At 35.8% G+C, this 19,438-nt stretch overlaps 1 protein-coding gene across 5 annotated transcripts in view; it reads left to right on the forward strand.

Annotated features, from left to right (window-relative positions):
- The window catches only part of CCSER1 (coiled-coil serine rich protein 1), a 1,396,684-nt gene that overhangs the window by 182,088 nt on the left and 1,195,158 nt on the right, over positions 1-19,438 (forward strand). For all 5 annotated transcript variants that reach the window (XM_057502445.1, XM_057502443.1, XM_057502446.1 and 2 more), the window contains exon 3: positions 497-681. In XM_057502445.1, coding sequence (XP_057358428.1) covers positions 497-681 — 185 coding nt within the window. The remainder of the gene's footprint in view (positions 1-496; positions 682-19,438) is intronic.

Genomic DNA, 19,438 nt, shown 5'->3' on the forward strand with positions numbered 1-19,438 from the left:
TACAGTTTCAGGTCTCGTATTTAAGTGTTTAATCTTGAGTGTTTTTTGTATATGGTGTAAGATAGTGATCTGGGTTCATTCTTTTGCATATGGCTAACTGGTTTTCCCAGCACTATTTACTGAAGACATCCATTGTATAATCTTGAATTCTTTGTCAAAATTTTATTTATTTATTTATTAGTAATGGAGTTTGGCCCAGCGTATTAGTGGGGGAGGTAGTAAGAAGTGATCAGGTTATAAAATTTGAAGGTAATAAGGACAGGATTTGCTTACGTGACTTTCATGAGATGTATGGAAAAGCCAATAATTGTTCCAAATGTTTTGGGCTTCAAAGTGATTACATGAGTAAGCAAATAAACCACCGCTATTAACTTAAAAGGTTTTCTGTTTTAGATAATTTTTGAATGACACTAGGAGTCTCCATTTGCTTTCAGTGGAATATATGTAAAAACTACATTTAAGCATTTATATTAATTTTAACTTTATTTTTTAACAGTTCTTGCCAGTAGCCTCAGTCCATATCGTGAAGGGAGATTTATAGAAAGGCGATTGCGGTCCTCATCAGAAGGAACTGCAGGAAGTAGCAGAATGATTTTGAAACCAAAAGATGGAAATGTAGAAGAAGTTAATAGCCTAAGAAAGCAAAGAACAGGTTCATCATCTTCAAAAATGAACAGCATGGTAAGTTTGTACATATACTTGTCTATGACACAACAATTCCATGTGTTACTGGCATGTTCACTCCCCTTGCAAAATGAAAGCAGACTGAAGAATAGACACCTCATGTTTGAAGAGAAGATTGGTTTTCATAGTTAACATCGCAAGTCAGAGGGGGTACATTTCCACTGTAGACTCTCTGGGTCATGACTGGAGGACAACATGATGACCACCCTTAATTCTTTCCTCCTTGCTTCCATGGAAAGTTGGACACTCTCCGTTCTAGAAAAAATGCTGGGATACACCAGCTAAAAAAAGTGCTGTTAGAAAGACACCCTCTGACACCATCATTTTACACCATCTCTCTACCCTGTAGCCACCCTAAAAAAAATGTCCTTTTGTAAACCACACATATGTCGGTGTCACCTTCAGACCCATTAGTGGAACCTCCTCTGCCTGTTGTTATACAGTGGCCCCTCCACACAGAGTGAATGAAGAGCTTTGGGAGACACAGAAAAATGCCCATCCAAAACTGTAACACATTCCAGGTAACAGATTTCAGATTCCTGGTCCAAACTGTGGGAGCCGACAGATGAGGGTGGAGGTGGGGTGTGATGGGGATAGGGCCTGAGCTTGCACTTGTGGGCTGGGTGTCTTTGAGGCACGTGTATGAAGCTCCCTCATAGAGTGAGATAGGAAAAGATGAGAAGTGGACTGTAGCCCAGGGGGTCCATGAGTCCTTAGGGCTCACATGTATTGGGATGAGCTTGCCTTTTGGGGTTCACTTTGCTCACTTTCTCACATACGTTTCAGTGGGTCTTTGATTCCTACTATTTAACCATGTCTCTTTAAAATGGTCTATCTACCCATCTACCTATCAAGCTATTCATGGAAATATGTGAAAAATGCTCAAAACCAAATCATTTTTGATATCTCTATGCATTTTAGATGATTTGGTTCTAAATGAAAGTATTAGGTCATCCAGTTTTGACAATTGTGTTGTGAAGAAGTGTTATGTTACTGAGGCAACAGTGACTTACAGCAACACCATGGTGCCGAAGTCTGAAGTTCTAGCCATTAGGTCAGCCTTGGCCAGAATTTAATCTTAGGCAAATTGGTAACTAAAAATACAACAAATAATACTGATTTCTTGTTTCCATTACACTAAAAAATGGTTCATACATGTGTGTATTTATATTTGTATATAGAGAATGGTATTATATTTCATATTTCTTTTTCTTTTGTACATTGAAAATGTTGTATTATTATTGCAATTGCTAATTTTTTCTCTAAGTATGAAAACATGTTAACGATTTCCACTGATGAAGTGTTAAAATTTATGGCTCATGAATTATTTGAAATATTTCTCCTCACAAAATCTCCATTATTCCTTTGTAGAGCGGTATTTATATTGATAATTATGCACTATATGTTAGATTTCCTCAAAGTTGTGCCTTTTGTTCTTTATATATGGTTTTTCATACTACATTTAAATAATTCTCTGTGTAACATCACAAAATCATCGTTCTCATCAGATCCATTTTGAAGAATTAAAATCTAAAATACCAGAACATGAAAATGTGATTTCATTCTTTTGAGGCTTTTTATAAGTTTTCAAATAGTGTACCTGCGGTGATGTAGATCTTCCACTAGATGGCAGGATTACACCATTGCCATGGCTGTCAAGGTTGGAACAGAAACTTGCTTAAAATGTTGCACTTGTTCACTGGATTTACAGGCAAAACTTGTTCAAATAAATACTGACACACTTTAATTCAACAGAAAGCCTACTCCAAAATTTATTATCTTTTTTTCCTTTCATTTTGCAACTGCTATCTCATCCTTTAATTTATAGCTGAATTGTTAATTTAAAATGCATAAAATACACTGATAGCAGTATAAGGAAGAAATGCTAGGATTCTTTAAGTAATTTTAGCTATATGTGATACAAGTGATATATATATTTAAGAAATTATAGCCTTATGTGTGAAAAGTGACACATAATTCTATATTCCTCTTCAAAAATAATTCTTAAGTACCTAATTTTTTTCCTCTTTTATCTATTTTACCCATGTTCCTCCTGTCCCACAACCACCAGTCTGTTCTCTATGTCTAAGAGTATGGTTCTCTTTTGTTTGTTTGTTTTGTTTTTTAGATCCCCTATATAAGTGAAGTCATAACAGGATTTGTCTTTCTCTGTCTGACTTATTTCACTTGGCATCCCTAGGTTCAACCATTTTGTTATAAACGTCCAGATTTCATTCTTTTTATGCCTGAGGGATATATAAGGGGTCCTGTTATTGATCACATTTACAAAAGAGGAAAAGAAGGCACTGAGAAGATAAGGAACTTGCCCAAAATATAGTAAGTGGCAGAGATAGGGTTTAGATTTGAATCCTAGCTATCTAACTTTAAACTCTACATGCTTTGAGGGAAATGTAATAGATTTGAAATTAAAATTTCAGTTTTCTTGTATTGTTTCTGTGTAATGAAGTTAACATATTTAAGTCAACCTATGCTTGCCCTAAATCTGGACTACAACCCCTCAGTAAGGGATACAAAAGAGAAACAAATAATACTAGTAATAGTATTTCTTGATATGCTGATAAATGGTGTAAGTGTCTTTGCTGAGAGAGAGATACCTCATGCAAAAGAAACTTTGTTACAAAAGAAGATAGAAGGAACTGGAGTACTAAGTATAGATAATGAGGATTTAATTCTACAAATAGAATATGGCTCTATTTATTAAGATATGTGAAGGTTCCTGAATGACCAAGATATGTCCCGATAGGTTAGAGAGACTACAATTCCAGTGTTTTTATATATCTTGGGGATATTCCAGTCTGAAATAAAAAGGGCAAGAAGTAGTAACTCTTTGAGCATCAATTACTCTGAAGAAATTGGAACTTGCTTAAAATTGTTACAAGAAGCCAAAACATAGCTGGATCAGTTTGGTAAGCATTCACACTTACTATATATTTTCAAACTGTTAAGTTTCAAACTGTTACATTTTTTCTGACAAGTAACTTACTCGATACTTTCCTCAGGATGGTCCAAATATTTCATTAAATTTTTCTAGAAATAAGCTTGCTTTTCCTAGGAACCTCCTTCCCTCTAGACTATGGTATACAAATTAATAAATGTAAGGAATTGTCACAGTTTCTCCAACAGCTTTACACAGTGAAGTTTAAACCCAAATATTTACAGGATCACCCTGCACTAAAGAAAGTATTAGTGTGAGGATATAGTCATATGTGATGAACAATACAGAAGATCTGAGCTCACTTCTAGGAAGAAAAGTGCCTGAGTGTATGAGTAAGGACAAACTAGGCTAGGTGATAGCAAATGACCTTCGAACCTTAGTGACTTTATAATATGGGCTTATTTCTCATTCAGGCTCCATGTTCATTGTGGAAGGCCCTGGGTGTTCTGTTTAATGTCTCATTCAACCAGGAGGTTGAAGCAGCTGCCATTGCAAAAATTGCCTTTCATCAAGGCAAAAACAGATCACTGGAAGTCCTCATCCCTGCAGTAAATGCTCTGACCTGTGAGAGACTCACATAACTGCCTCACAGAACTGCTCGAACAGATTAAATCACGTGGCCTAAACTAGCCAGAAAGGTGCCAGAAGTATAGCCTCTTCCTTTTGTCTGGAAAGTGTAGACCTAGATATGTTTGGTGGGCACTAATGACTATGGTATTCTCAAGTAATCTATTGCATTTGAGTTCTTTTAATTAACTGAGGTTTGTTACTTGCTTCCTCTGTCCCTTTGGTCCATAGTCATTTAATGGGCCCTGACTTTAGGACTCATGATTACTCTGGTCATTGTGGTTGAAAAAGATGAAGAAATCTTTGAAACCGAAGGATTCCTTCATAACCACAAGCGTCCTTTTGGATGTGTTCTCGTTGGCTAAAAGGCCTTGAGATGTGTATCTAAATTAATTTTACTTGAGTCAAATTCTGGGAACCCTACTATATTTGGAAGAATTTAGTTTTATACATTAAAAAGCTGGTTTGGAAAGTTGTGTTATCTTTAGGTTACTTAGCAAATGCAGCCACAAAGTTACCCTGAATTATTCGTGCTGAGTGATTCTGACAACATTTCATTTATTACTACTTTTACCCTGACACAGCATAATTCCTTTCATTTGAAGTTTGGCATCCTGCTGCCTTTGTGTTGAAACTGTGTATGGCATAGTAAAAAACAAATTGTGGGGCTTCTTTGGTAGAAGAACGGACCAGATTTATATTTGAGAAAATCGTTACTTGCAGATTATTAGTATCTAATGTCATATTCTAGTTCTTTGATATGTTGAAATACAGAATTTAGATATTTTTGACAATAGTTAAATAATCTAAAACTAAGCCATATTTTAAATAGCCAAGCACTCCAATATGCATTCACTTTTTTTCTGGGGTCTACCTTTTCCTCCTTTATTAGCTTATTCTTAATTCATTCAGTCAGTCATCAATTTATTCACAGTTATTTTCAATCAGTATTTATTGAGAATCTACTCTGAAGATACAAAGATGAAAGAGACAATTCTGGAGGATTTTAGAGTCCCATATTGGGAGACATTAACACGATCTTGTCAGTACAACAGTTTTAACCATGTTAACATTCAGAATGGGTGACCATTGATATCAGATGTTAAAAGGATCTTAAAAGGACACTGGAACTCCTGTATCTCTCCTTTATATGGAGTCTATCTCACATGCTCGACTGACACTATTAAATATATATATATATATATGTATATATATGACTTCATGTGTCCTTTGCTAATTTCTACCACTGAGGCCTAGCTGTTAAGGCTGGGGACTCTGAGAGGCTGTGGACAGGATAGAAGAAAGTACAACATTAATGTTCAAGACATCAGTTTCGAAACACCCCATCTTTATCATCTACCAGATAAAAGAGCTCCACAGGTCTTGTTTGGTATGTATGCCTTCACACTTCCATTTTGTGGCATGAAAGTTGTCTGAGCTCAAAATTAAGAACAAAGGAAAGATGATGATTAGAAGATCTGATTCAAGAAGTTTTTTTCTGATTTTTCCTCTTAATCCTGAAATCCTAAATGAGACTCAGATATGTAGAAATGTTATTGGCTTTTTGAGAGCTAAAATAATGATCTCAGCTTTTGGTTTAGTTCAGTGTGAGTGTAATTAAAGTGAATAACATTGCATGCCATGTGGACATTTAATGAGAAAACAAAGCCATTAATATTTTTAAGGAAATGGAGCCACACAAATCATTCTCAATCCTTACAAGTTCTAAGAAGGAAAAATCACAAGCTTCACTCATTAAACCTGATATTACATTTGTTGATAATTAGTACATAAATTTTAGATTAATAGCCTGAATCCATAATGCCTTCATTGAATTTTCTAGTTATTAAAGATATTTTCTTATCAGTGTCCTTCTAAATTGTATCACATGTATGGTACCCATACTTACTTATTTGAGTGTGTTTTATTTTGCCTATTAGGCTTCAGTCTTTTAATGGAGGAAATTTTGTATACATTAGCATCTCTTATAGCACTTAGTGTAATGCTTGGTGTACAATAAATTAGGGTGAATTAAAGGTAAAATTACTGCTTAGGTTGTCAGATGTGGTCATATAGATACGAATTAACGCCTTTCATACAATCATTGCGTATGTTGTGCTTATAGACCCTTTTTGACATTTTATTTTTCAAATGTACAGATATGTTTTTATGATGAATTATTTGCTAAAGCTCTGATTTTTGATGCTAAGTCCTTGATCAAGAATGCCATATTAATGGTGACACTGTTTCAGAGAATCATAATTCATTTTAGAATAGTCAGCCTATGGAATTGTGTCCATGATCACACCAGTGCCACATTTATGCACTAGCAATACAAAGAGAGCAAGAAATGATTAATTATTTGAAATATTTATAAGTTTTTGGTCAAACAGGTCTAAGGTGATATTTTAAAACTCCCCCTTGCCTACTTTAACTAGTCCAACTTGCTTCATTATTTTATAAACTTTCAGATTCAGAATTGCCTTAAAAAAAGCAGAATTGGATTAAATATTTCACTTAGTTTTTCTTTCTAGCTTTGGAGTGAGTAATTTTCATTTAGAAGTTGTCACAATTTTTGTGTTTGGTGACCAAATTGTGCATAGCTGAACTCAGAGTTAACTCACTTCCTCTTAAATGACTTTTGAGTAAGTAAAGTTGCATTGTTACAATTACTACTATATCTCTTTATACAGTTCACATAAGTGTGCATAGTACCTAACTTTTTCTTCTGTAATTACATTATTAAAACTTTGAGCTGCTGTAACAAAGTATCACAGACGGGGTAGCTTATAAATGACAGAAATTTGTTTTTCATTCTGCAGGCTGGAAGTCTAAGATTAAGGTGCCAGCATGATTCCTTGTTCATAACCAACACCTTCCTGTATCTCACATGGTGGAAAGGGCTAGAGGTCTGTCTGGAGCCTCTTATATTCAGTCACTAATCCCATTTGTGAAGGCTCCACCTTGATGACATAAGAGCCTCACAAAGCCCTTCAGATGCCATCTAATTCTTTCTAGTACCATCATCTTTGGGATTTGAATTTCAACATATGAATTTTAGAGGGACACAAACATTCAGATGACAGCAATAAGCAGTCATGTGGTAAAAATACCAATATTAAACAGTATGTATTAAAAGCTTCATGAAGAACAGTACATTGTCCTATTTATTAGCATTTATCAAGTAGTAGTAGAAGAAAATTAAAGATTTCTTCTCTATCCATACTACATGTAAGATAGTTGATAGGTAGTTTATATCCCTCTAAATTTAAGGTACTGGAAAATTAAGGTTGTTTACCTTTTACTCTTGAGGTTACAATGGAGAAATGACTTTTTAATTGGATCAGGTTATCTCAATTTTCTGTGGCATGAAAACTATTTTATGTCTTAGGTAATCCCATGGGCTTTCATAGTATGAGAGAGAGTATTTATTGATTCAAGATTCATGACGAATCTCTGACCATCTGAGCAGCTGCATGATCTGTAACACAGAATCGACCTTGAACTCTTCTCTGAGGGAATAGTCACTGGAATTTGAAGTGTTTACATTATTCTACTTAGATTGGAGAAAAATTTAGTCTTCTTAAAGTTTTTCTATTATTCTGAAACTTAAATACAATATATTAAATTAGTAATTTAAATAAGCAATTTTAAAAATGAGTAAATTAAGCAATTTTACTTCCAAGGTTGAGAAATATATTATTGTGGTAGAATTATGTTTAATAATAAATATTACAGTTTATAGTAAAATAAAAGTATTTTAACATATTAATAGTTTTTGAAATAATTTAAAAACTGAGACAAACATTTACAATTATCTCACAAACCATTATGTTGGCAATGTCAGGATAAAAATGTGATTTACAAATGAATCATGCATAAATATTTCACACTTTTCATATTTGAGGATTATTTGTTCAAATTCATCATTCCTAAGTTAGAGTAGTGGTCTTTTTTATCACTTATATGATTTAATTCAGCAATCATTTCACTCTAGTGCTACAAGTTTTCCCTGGAATACCTCCTTTTTTATATATTCTCCTGGTTTTAGCTTGCTACACCCAACCTGAATCAACCTTTAACTACCAACATTTTTGGCATCCTCTCTTTGGCTGTTTATTATATATATTTGTAATTACCTTAAAAAATGTGATTTTAATACTCAGCTAGTTGTCTTCAACATTACCCAATGATTATATGGGCCAGTGAGAAATACAAATATTTTTTTTGTCAAGAGAGACTCACATGAATCAAATCTGCTACCAGGCGTCAAGAGGCACATGGAAAGCTTGAGGGGCTCTGAAAAACTTTCCCAGATTCCCGCATCCTTTCTTTCTACATCTGATAGTTTCTGGTCCATACTGTTGGGTGAAGTTAAGACTGTTGGACATATATGGTCCCCTCATTTACATAGAAGGAGCCACCTCAATACGAACTGTTTTTTATCTTTTTAGTGATAGTTACCATGCTTTGCATCTCTGAACTTATTTATCCTATAACTGGAAGTTTTTACCTTTGACTACATAAAACATCTCCATTTATACTCAGCTATGTAGCATACATTTTCCAGGGAGCCATATCCCATAAGTCTACATTTCAACTTTTTTTTTTCATAAGCAATTCTAGATAATTAGATATATTCTGTTGAAAGAAGTCCATTGATTAACTCTCCTACTACTGAAAGCCATTTAGCTTGCCAGTTTGTTTGTTTGCTAGGAGGAGGTCCACTGTTAGTATGTTTATAGGGTGATTACACCAAGTCACCTGTCTTCTGGGAAACATACTTCATTTCCCACTAGAAGAGGGAAAATTGATCACAGACCAGCTGCTTAACCCAGGCAATGAGTATAAATTTTAAACACCTTCCTCAAGCTGTCTATCCAATTCTTGCTACTCACTCCCAAAACATTTGTATTTTTACCCAGTGGTCCTTCATTCCCTTTGATTTTAGAGATATATATGTCCCTGACTTATTTCAAAGCAATCTTTACTGCTAGTTTTCCTGATTTCAACCTCTCACCTCCTTTAGAACAGTACTTCATCAGTATGTTTGTGCTGTGTTTTTCTCCAGTTCTTCCTTGCTGTCAGTTTACAACACTACCATGTTTTCCATCCTCACATATAATGAACAAAACATAATTTTTCTGTCTTGTGTGCTCCTAAAGTTCTCTATCTTGTCCCTCTTTTTCCCTACAAGGTAAAAATTTCTGAAAGAATAACCTGCCATATTTATTTCCTCACTGTGCACAGACTCCTCAATTTTATGTATTTAACTCCTGTAATAATACAGGAGGTTTCTCAGCTTTGGCATGATTGACATCCTGCCTGGATAGTTCTATGTTGGAGGAAGGAATGTCTTGTGCACTGTAGCATTAATAACATCCCTGACCCTTACATTAAATGCCAGTAGAACCATCAAGTTGGGGCAACTACAATATCTCCAGATATTGCCAGCTATGCCCTGGGAGGCGAAGATGACCCCCAGTTGAGAACTACTCTAAAATCATCAGCAATTTTACCAATTTTCATATTCTTGTTTTCAATTTTCATATTTCTTGACTCCTCTTTGGCTTCTAACATAGATGAAGACCATACTTGAATATGTATCACTTCTTTTTTCAGAGTTAACGCTCCTCTGATTCTTCTTCTTTTCTTCCTCCAGACTCCTTTGCAGGTCTGTTATTCATAGTCACACTTTAAATACAGCTGTTACCTGGCATTTGGTCATGACCCTCTTGCCTTTTATTTTTTTACCTGTCCTACCTGAAAGCTTAAGATGTAGGTAAAGTCATATGTAGATTCCGAATGAAAAGGCTGGGAATCTCTATTATATCAGAAATCTGAAAAAACAAATAGGTGTTGGAAAACAAAATACTGGATTTATGGAAATACAATAAGGGCTTGTGAAGATTCATTTGCATAAGAAGAATAGCTGAATCTCTGAGGACTGAAACCTTGAAGTGGATGTGGAGACATAGGCAGTGAATTGACTTTTGCTCTAATAGTCAAAGTCTTGTCTCCTTTATTCCCCTCACCCTCCATCTGTATTACTGTCCTATATGTTTTTTTTTAAGGTATCATTGATATACACTCTTATGAAGGTTTCACAAGAAAAGCAATGTGGTTATTATATTTATCCTTTTATCAAGCTCCTTCCCATACCCCATTACAGTCATTGTCCATCAGTGTAGTAAGATGACACAGAGTCCCCATTTGTCTTCTCTGAGCTACACTGTCTTCCCCATGACCCCACACACACCATGTGCACCAATCATGATACCGCACAGTCCCCTGCTCCCTCCCTCCCCACCGCGGGCCCCCACCCCTCCCCTTTGATAAACACTAGTCCCTTCTTAGAGTCTGTGAGTCAGCTGCTATTTTGTTCCTTCAGTTTTGCTTCGTTGTTATACTCCACAAGTGAGTATATTTTTGGCCATTTTGACAATACCATTTTGGTATTTGTATTTCTCTGCTGGACTGATTTCACTGAGCATACCTTCTAGCTCCATCGATGTTGTTGCAAATGGTTAGGATTTGTTTCTTTCTTATGGCTGAAAAGTATTCCATTGTGTATATTTACTGCATCTTCTTTATCCATTCATCTACTGATGGACATTTACGTTGCCTCCATATCTTGGCTACTGTAAACAGTGCTGCAATAAACATAGGGGTGCATATGCCTTTTTGAATCTGAGGAATTATATTCTCTGGGTAAATTCCTAGGAGTGGAATTCCTGGGTCAAATGGTATTTCTATTTTGGGTTTTTTGAGGAACCTCCACATTGCTATCCACAATGGTTGAACTAATTTACATTCCCACCAGCAGTGTAGGAGGGTTCCCCTTTCTCCGTATCCTCACCAGCATTTGTTATTCCTAGTCTTTTCTATGTGGGCCATCCTAACTGGTGTGAGGTGATATCTCATTGTGGTTTTAATTTGCATTTCCTGATTATTAGCGATGTGGAACATCTTTTCATGTGCCTGTTGGCCATCTGAATGTCTTCTTTGGAGAAATGTCTGTTCATAGCCTCCGTCCATTTTTTAAAAGGGTTATTTGCTTTTTGAGTGTTGAGGCATGTAACTTCTTTATATATTTTGGATGTTAACCCCTTGTCAGACATGGCATTTACAAATATATTCTTCCATACTGTAGGATGCCTTTTTGTTCTCCTGACGATGTCCCTTGCTGTACAGAAGCTTTTTAGCATGATGTAGTCCCATTTGATTATTTCTGATTTTGTTTTCCTTGCCTGAGGAGGTGCATTCAGGAAAAAGTTGCTCATGTTTATATTCAAGATATTTTTGCCTATGTTTTCTTCTAAGAGTTCTATAGTTTCATGACTTACATTCAGGTCTTTGATCCACTTTGAGTTTACTTTTGTGTATGGGGTTAGACAGTAATCCAGTTTCATTCTCTTGCATGTAGCTGTCCAGTTTTGCCAACACCAGTTGTTGAAGAGGCTGTCATTTCCCCATTGTATGTCCATGGTTCCTTTATCATATATTAATTGACCATATATGCTTGGGTATATATCTGGGCTCTCTAGTCTGTTCCATTGGTCTATGGGTCTGTTCTTGTGCCAGTACCAAATTGTCTTGATTACTGTGTCTTTGTAGTAGAGCTTGAAGTTGGAGAGTGTAATCCCCCCTGCTTTATTCTTCCTTCTCAGGATTGCTTTGGCTATTCAGGGTCTTTTGTGGTTCCATATGAATTTTAAAACTATTTGCTCTAGTTTGTTGAAGAATGCTGTTGGTATTTTGATAGGGATTGCACTTAACCTGTAGATAGCATTAGGCAGGATGGCCATTTTGACAATATTAATTCTTCCTATCCATGAGCAAGGGATGTGTTTCCATTTATTGGTACCTTTTTAATTTCTCTCATGAGTGTCTTGTAATTTTCAGAGTATAGGGCTTTCATTTACTTGGTTAGGTTTATTCCTAGGTATTTTATTATTTTTGATGCAATTGTGAGTGGAATTGTTTCCCTGATTTCTCTTTCTGCTAGTTCATCATTAGTGTATAGGAATGCAACAGATTTCTGTTTATTAATTTTGTATCCTGCAACTTTGCTAAATTCAGATATTAGATCTAGTAGTTTTAGAGTGGATTCTTTAGGGTATTTTATGTACAATATCATGTATTCTGCAAACAGGCACAGTTTAACTTCTTCCTTGCCTATCTGGTTGCCTTTTATTTCTTTGTGTTGTCTGCCATGTCTAGGATCTCCAGAACTATTTTGAATTAAAGTGGGGAGAGTGGACATCCCTGTCTTGTTCCCATTCTTAAAGGAAAAGCTTTCAGCTTCTCACTGTTAACTATTATATTGGCTGTGGGTTTGTCATATATGGCCTTTATTATGTTGAGGTACTTTCCCTCTATACCTATTTTGCTGAGAGTTTTTAATATGAATGGATGTTGAATTTTGTTGAATGCTTTTCCTGCTTGATCATGATGGGTGATCTTTTTGATGTATTTTTGAATTCGGTTTGCCAATATTGAGTATTTTTGCATCTCTGTTCATCAGGGATATTGGTATGTAATTTAATTTTTTTGTGGTGTCTTTGCCTGGATTTCCTATTAGAGTGATGCTGGCCTCGTAGAATGAGTTTAGGAGTATTTCCTCCTCTTTTACTTTCTCAAAAACTTTAAATGGGATGGGTATTAGGTCTTCAGTAAAGGTTTGATAAAATTCAGCAGTGAAACCATCTGGTCCAGATGTTTTGTTCTTAGGTAGTTTTTTGATTACCAGTTCTATTTCATTGCTGAACTGGTCTATTCAGACTTTCTGTTTCTTCCTCGGTCTGCCTTGGAAGGTTGTATTTTTCTAGAAAGTTGTCCATTTTTTCTAGGTTATCCTGTTTGTTAGCATATAATTTTTCATAGTATTCTCTCATAATTCTTTGTATTTCTATGGTGTCCATAGTGAGTCCTTTGTCATTTCTGATTCTGTTTATTTTTGTAGACCCTCTTTTTTTCTCGATAAGTCTGGTTAAGGGTTTATCTGTTTTGTTTATTTTCTCAAAGAACCAGCTCCTGCTTTCATTGATTCTTTCTATTGTTTTATTCTTCTCAATTTTATTTATTTCCACTCTAGTCTTTATTATGTCCCTCCTTCTACGGATTTTGGGTCTCATCTGTTCTTCTTTTTGTAGTTTTGTTAATTGTACATTTTAGAGTGTTCATATGGGATTGTTTTTCTTTCCTGACATAGGCCTGTATTGCAATATACTTCCCTCCTAGCATGACCTTTGCTGCGTCTCACAGATTCTGAGGTGTTGAATCATTGTCATTTGTCTCTATATATTGCTTGATCTCTGTTTTTATTTGGTCATTGATCCATTCATTGTTTACGAGCATGTTGTTAAGCCTCCATGTCTTTGTGGGATTTTCATTTTCTTTTTCTAATTTATTTCTAGTTTCATACCTTTGTGGTCTGAGAAGCTGGTTGGTACAATTTCAGTCTTTTTAAATTTACTGAGGCTCTTTTTGTGGCCTAGTATATGATCTATTCTTGAAAATGTTCCTTGTGTACTTGAGAAGAATGTGTATCCTGTTGCTTGGATAGAGTGTTCTGCAGATGTCCGTTAGGTCCATCCGTTCTAATATCCGTTAGGTCTCCTTTATTTTCTGTCTGGTTGATCTGTCCTTTGGAGTGAGCAGTGTATTGAAGTCTCCTAGAATGAATGCATTACATTCTGTTTCCTCCTTTAATACTGTTACTGTTTGTTTCACATATATAGGTGATCCTGTGTTTGGGGCATAGATATTTATAGTAGTTATATCCTCTTGTTGGATTGACCCCTTTATCATCATGTAATGTCCTTCTTTGTCTCTTGTTACTTTCTTTGTTTTGAAATATATTTTGTTTGATACAAGTATTGCAGCTCCTGCTTTTTTCTCCCTATTAGTTGTATGAAATATCTTTTTCCATCCCTTCACTTTCCATCTGTGTATGTCTTTGGGTTTGAAGTGAGTCTCTTATAGGCAGCATATAGATGGGTCTTGTTTTTTTATCCATTCTATTACTCTGTGTCTTTTGATTGGTGCATTCAGACCATTTACATTTAGGTTGATTATCGATAAGTATGTACTTATTGCCACTGCAGGCTTTAGATATGTGGTTACCAAAGGTTTAAGGGTAATTCTGTTGCTATCTAACAGTCTAATTTAACTCACTTAACTCACTTAATATGCCATTACAAACAAAATTAAGGTTCTTTATTTTTTCCCTCCTTTTTGTAATTCTGTACTCTGTCTATCCTTTGATTGACTTTGCGGGAGGTTGATTTGATTTTGCAAATCTTAGTAATTAATTGTTCTCCTTTCTTTACTGTGGTTTTATTTCCCCTGGTGACAGCTATTTAGCCTTAGGAACACCTCCATCTATAATAGTCTGCAAAAATGTACTGTATAGGTGATTTGTGGGAGGTAAATTCTCTCAGCTTTTGCTTATCTGAAAATTGTTTAATCTGTCCTTCAAATTTAAATGATAATCTTGCTGGGTAGAGTATTCTTGGTTCAAGGCCCTTCTGCTTCATTGCATTAAATATATCATGCCACTCCCTTCTGTCCTGTAATGTTTCTGTTGAGAAGTCAGTTGATATCCTGATGGATTTTCCTTTGTCTATGATCTTTTTTTCTCTCTCTAGCTGCTTTTAAAAGTCTGTCGTTATCCTTGGTCTTTGCCATTTTAATTATTATTTGTCTTGATGTTGTCTTTCTTGGATCCCTTGTGTTGGGAGATCTGTGTACCTCCATGACCTGAGAGACTATCTCCTTCCCAAGACTGGGAAAGTTTTCAGCAATTACCTCCTCAAAGACACTTTCTATCCATTTTTCTCTCTCTTCTTCTTCTGGTACCTATATAATACAAATATTTTTCCATTGGATTGATTACACAGTTCTCTCAATATTCTTTCATTCCTTGCGATCCTTTTTTCTCTCTGTGTCTCTGTATTCCTCTTGTCTAATTTCTATTTCATTTACCATCTCTTCTACTACATCCAATCTCCTTTTAAATCCCTACATTGTAGGTTGCATTTCAGATATGAAATTTCATAATTATTGAATCTCCATCTTAAATTCGTCCCTGAGTTCTTGAATATTTTTCCGTACCTCCATGAGCATGTTTATGATTTTTATTTTTCAACTCTCTTTCAGGAAGATTGGTGAGTTCAGTTTCTCTAGTTCCTTTTTCTGGTGTTTGTGAGATTTTGGTTTGAACCAGGTTCCTTTGACGTTTCTTATTTGTATGTGGCACCCTCTAGTGCCCAGATACTCTAGTCTCTGGAGCTGGTCAGCCCTTGGAGTGATGTTGGGGTTTTCAGGGGAGTGGCACTGGTCCCTGTGGGGAGGCAAGAGCTTTTCCCTGCTTCCTGGCTCCTGTGCCTGTCAGAACCAGTGGGCTGAGCACTCAGGTGTAAGCCTCTGTGCTTTGCTTTTGTAGCTGTTGTAGGTGGGGCCTCCCTCTGGCTGGCCTGATGCCAGGGGAGGGACTGCTGGTTTCCGAGCCAGTGCTTGCAGGCCAGGAGGAAGGAGCAGCAGGCTGCCTATCACAGTGGGGGGGTCCTTGGAGCTGAGTAGCCAGCCAGGGGGGATGGAGTGCCTGAAGCTCCCAAAAGTTTCCAACCTGCTGTGCAGAGTATGCCCTCCCAACCTTGTCCATCTATCCCTTCTCTTGTGCGGCAAGCTCCATGCAAACCCTGCCCCTTCAGTAGCCCTCTCACTGCTAGGAAGCCTCTCAGACCACCCTCCTTTCCTTTTTCCTAGCATGGCCAGATGTGGATCCCTGTCCTCTACAAATGGCTGGAATCTCAGTCTCCCCAAGTATCCTACCTGTCTTAGCTTTCCAACCCCAGTATTCTGCAGAGCGCCATGCAATGTAGGTTTGTGCTCCAAAAGCAGATCTTCAGGGCTGGGTGTTCAGCATTCCTAGGCTTCCACCCCCTCACTACTCCGTTTCCCTTAATCCCACTGGTGACCTGGGGTGGGTAAGGTCTTGGGTCCCACCAGATCAAGGCTTTGCTATGTTACCCCGTTTCGTGAGGTCTGCTCTATTCTCCAGGTGTATGCAGTCTGGTGCAGCCTTCTGTCCTGTTGCTCTTTTAGAATTAGTTGTATTAACTATATTTTCATGTTATATGTGGTTTTGGAAGGAGGCCTCTGTCTCACATCTCACATCTCCATCTTGAATCTCCTCTATCTGTTTTTATACACATATATTTCATCCTTCTTTAAAGATACTCCAATAGTTCTCAGTTTTCCCCTTTGATTTTAAAGAAACATCAGAGATGCAGCAATCATATCACTTAAAATATGGCCGCCTCACTAGAGTCAGTGTAACATTGCAAGCATGAATTCTACCTTCTCTGCCACCAGCCACCACTACACATTTTTGTTATTGCTTTTTTCAAACTGATAGCAGCTTAAGGTAGACAAAGAACAGAGAGTGACAAAAGTTGTGAGCATTGTGCAAGCAGCCTGTATCTGACCTTCCAGGGAACTTACTAGGGAACCACATGCTGCCCATCCCTGTTGTACTCTGGGGCCTGTGCAGCTGCTGTTTCTTTTTTCTTCTTCAGAGCTCCCAGTGAATTGTGCCTCAGGCTGGCTCTGGTCCACGAGGAATGTGTGGTATGCAGAGTGTGTGTGCAAGGATAAGGGGGGGTGTTTTAAGCACTACTTTGGAAGAGAATAAAATCTATAAAATATCTTCAGCTTCTAAAAACATAACAAAAGAAATGATTTAATTAAAATGTAGTGAATTAATGAATAGCTTTATTGCTAATGTGTTTTCACACTTCTTTCCCAAATGCATTTTAGTGCCCTCTAATCTTTAATAGCCTAAAAGAAGATGTGCATTTTAATTTTCTCTTTGTGAAATTTCTCCAGAATAAAAGCATGTTTCTTAAAAACCAAAGGGTAACTATTTCTCCTAACACACAAACATGATCAAAATAGCAAATTTACAAATAGGAATTCCTTTATGTCAGTTAAACTTGATTTTAACTTTTTATTTTAAGCAAATATCATGTGCTGAAAGGAGCAATCGATTTGGAAAAGGACACCAAATTCCGACCTCATTTCTTTGACTTAATAAAATACTGCCACATAAAGTTGGAAAGATCAAATAATATATTTTATGTGAAAAGTTTTTTTAAATTTTAGAGTGCTATGCTGATGAAACATGGGTTAAAGCCAGAAACAAATAAAACTAGTAATTATTTAGAAAGAGAAATATTTTAAAAGCCAAACTCATATTCAGAGTGTATCTTACCATGACTTGTTGAGTTGGCTTCCTTGAGCCACAGCAAAAAGTCCCTAAAAAGTTCATGCTATTTATGTAAATGCTTTGTAAGGGTAATCTGCTATTTATCTGATTTGTCATTTTTTTTTTTTTAGACTCAATTTTCAAAGTCAATTGTTACTGCTTAGAAAAGGATTAATTATCAAGTTCACTTAAGACTTGCGTATTTTTTATATTTATGTTTCAGTTTATTTATAAAGTTTATTTGACCTAGTTATTTCCTATGATATTAGGAATAAAGCACCCTTAAGACAGGTGTTTTGGCTAGAAAGAAATTTAATTAGCATTTTTTGTTTTCTTAAATGAGAAGCAAGTTTAACCATTGTGGACATTTATGTGGACACTTATATAACCCATTATGTAATAACTTGGTAAGTTACTACTTTAAAACCATCTTCTGCTAAATCTTAAGAAAATGATATACAAAGTAGTAATAGGCAGTGACTTCAAAGACAATGTAATATTGAAGAAAATGATTTATAATGTACCTCATTTATTTTACTTTAAAAATAAATTTTGTTTTTGTGTATTTAGTAATATTGCTAGTCTGTCCTGTGATAATTTAAGATTGCTAAACTTTGAGAGAAATTTTCACATTTTATAATATAGCTTTATAGTAAGCTTATATAGTATGTATTTTATATATAAATATGTTATATACTTATAATACATGTAATATAAGTTTTTGCTCCTGTTTTTCTTATTTTCTTCATTGAGTTGGAAGAATACATCCACTTGTTGGGTTTTTTAGCTTGAATTTTTCAACTATGTGGATTTGACTAGGGGTAACCAACCAGCTGTCAGAGCATCTATATCATGTGTTAGTACCAGTTGGATGAGGCAGTATATCTCAGCATGCTGTTGCCTTCAGTAGATACATGTTCCAAAGAAATGTGGATACATTAATATAAATAGTGGTTTTCAATGAAAAGACCAGCTATCTAGCTATGGTTTATGAGTCAGTCATTGTCTCTTTTATTTTTTAATAATATTGATGACACTATATAGAAACTATCACTGAGCCATGTGGGTGCCACAGTACACTGATCCTAAGATTTAACTTGACCCTGCAGACCACTGGAAGTTGCTATAGCTGAGAATGAAAGAACTGCAGAGATGCTGGGCTTACATTTAGAAAAAGAGAAAGGAACTATTAATGTGTGCTTTTCTCCAGTAGCATTCATCTATCTAGGAAGGCCTGTATAACAAAAGGGGTTTGGGACACCATTAAGTTTTATGAAGTGATACCATGATTTCTTGAAGGGAACTTACTGTTATGCAGCTGGAAGCCTGTAAGGTTTGTAGACTAAAGAAATTCAAAGATAGCCACTCTTGTTCAACATACAGTTTTGTTTTCTATTTTTTGATTCAGTGCAGTGAGTTTGAACATAAAAGATGCTAAAATCTTCAGCTTTCCATTGGTTAAGTAGATCATTAGGTTATTTTAAGGAAATCAGAACAATTGGCCCATAAAAATTATTTTTACAGAAATTGTTTTTTTTTCCTTATGAAAGAACATAAAAGAAGTGATTTCCCAATTTTGGTCTATGACTTTGCTAAAAATATTCGTATTGATTATTTAAAAATAAGAATTATTTTACCATAAGAGCAGATTACTTTGGCTCAATAACCCAGCCTATTATTTTACGAAAGCATTAGACAAAAGCTTCATTAAAAAAAAAGCACTTCTTTTTTACCTAAACAAGATTACATAATAAAGTCATAGCTTAGAGTGAAACAGCCCAAACTGAAGAAAAATTCAAAATATAATTTTATTAAATGGACTTAATGATTAAGCAAAGCAAATTCTCAGTGGAACCCAGGGTCAGTAGCTATGTGTCCAGGACAAGCATTAGACACTGTTTAAAGTGGGTGGGATGGATGGTGAAAATGAAGGGGAGGTCTTTTTACCCATAGCAGCT

This window comes from Manis pentadactyla, chromosome 5, assembly GCF_030020395.1.
Source record: "Manis pentadactyla isolate mManPen7 chromosome 5, mManPen7.hap1, whole genome shotgun sequence".
In the NCBI taxonomy this organism is placed as follows: Eukaryota; Metazoa; Chordata; class Mammalia; order Pholidota; family Manidae; genus Manis; species Manis pentadactyla.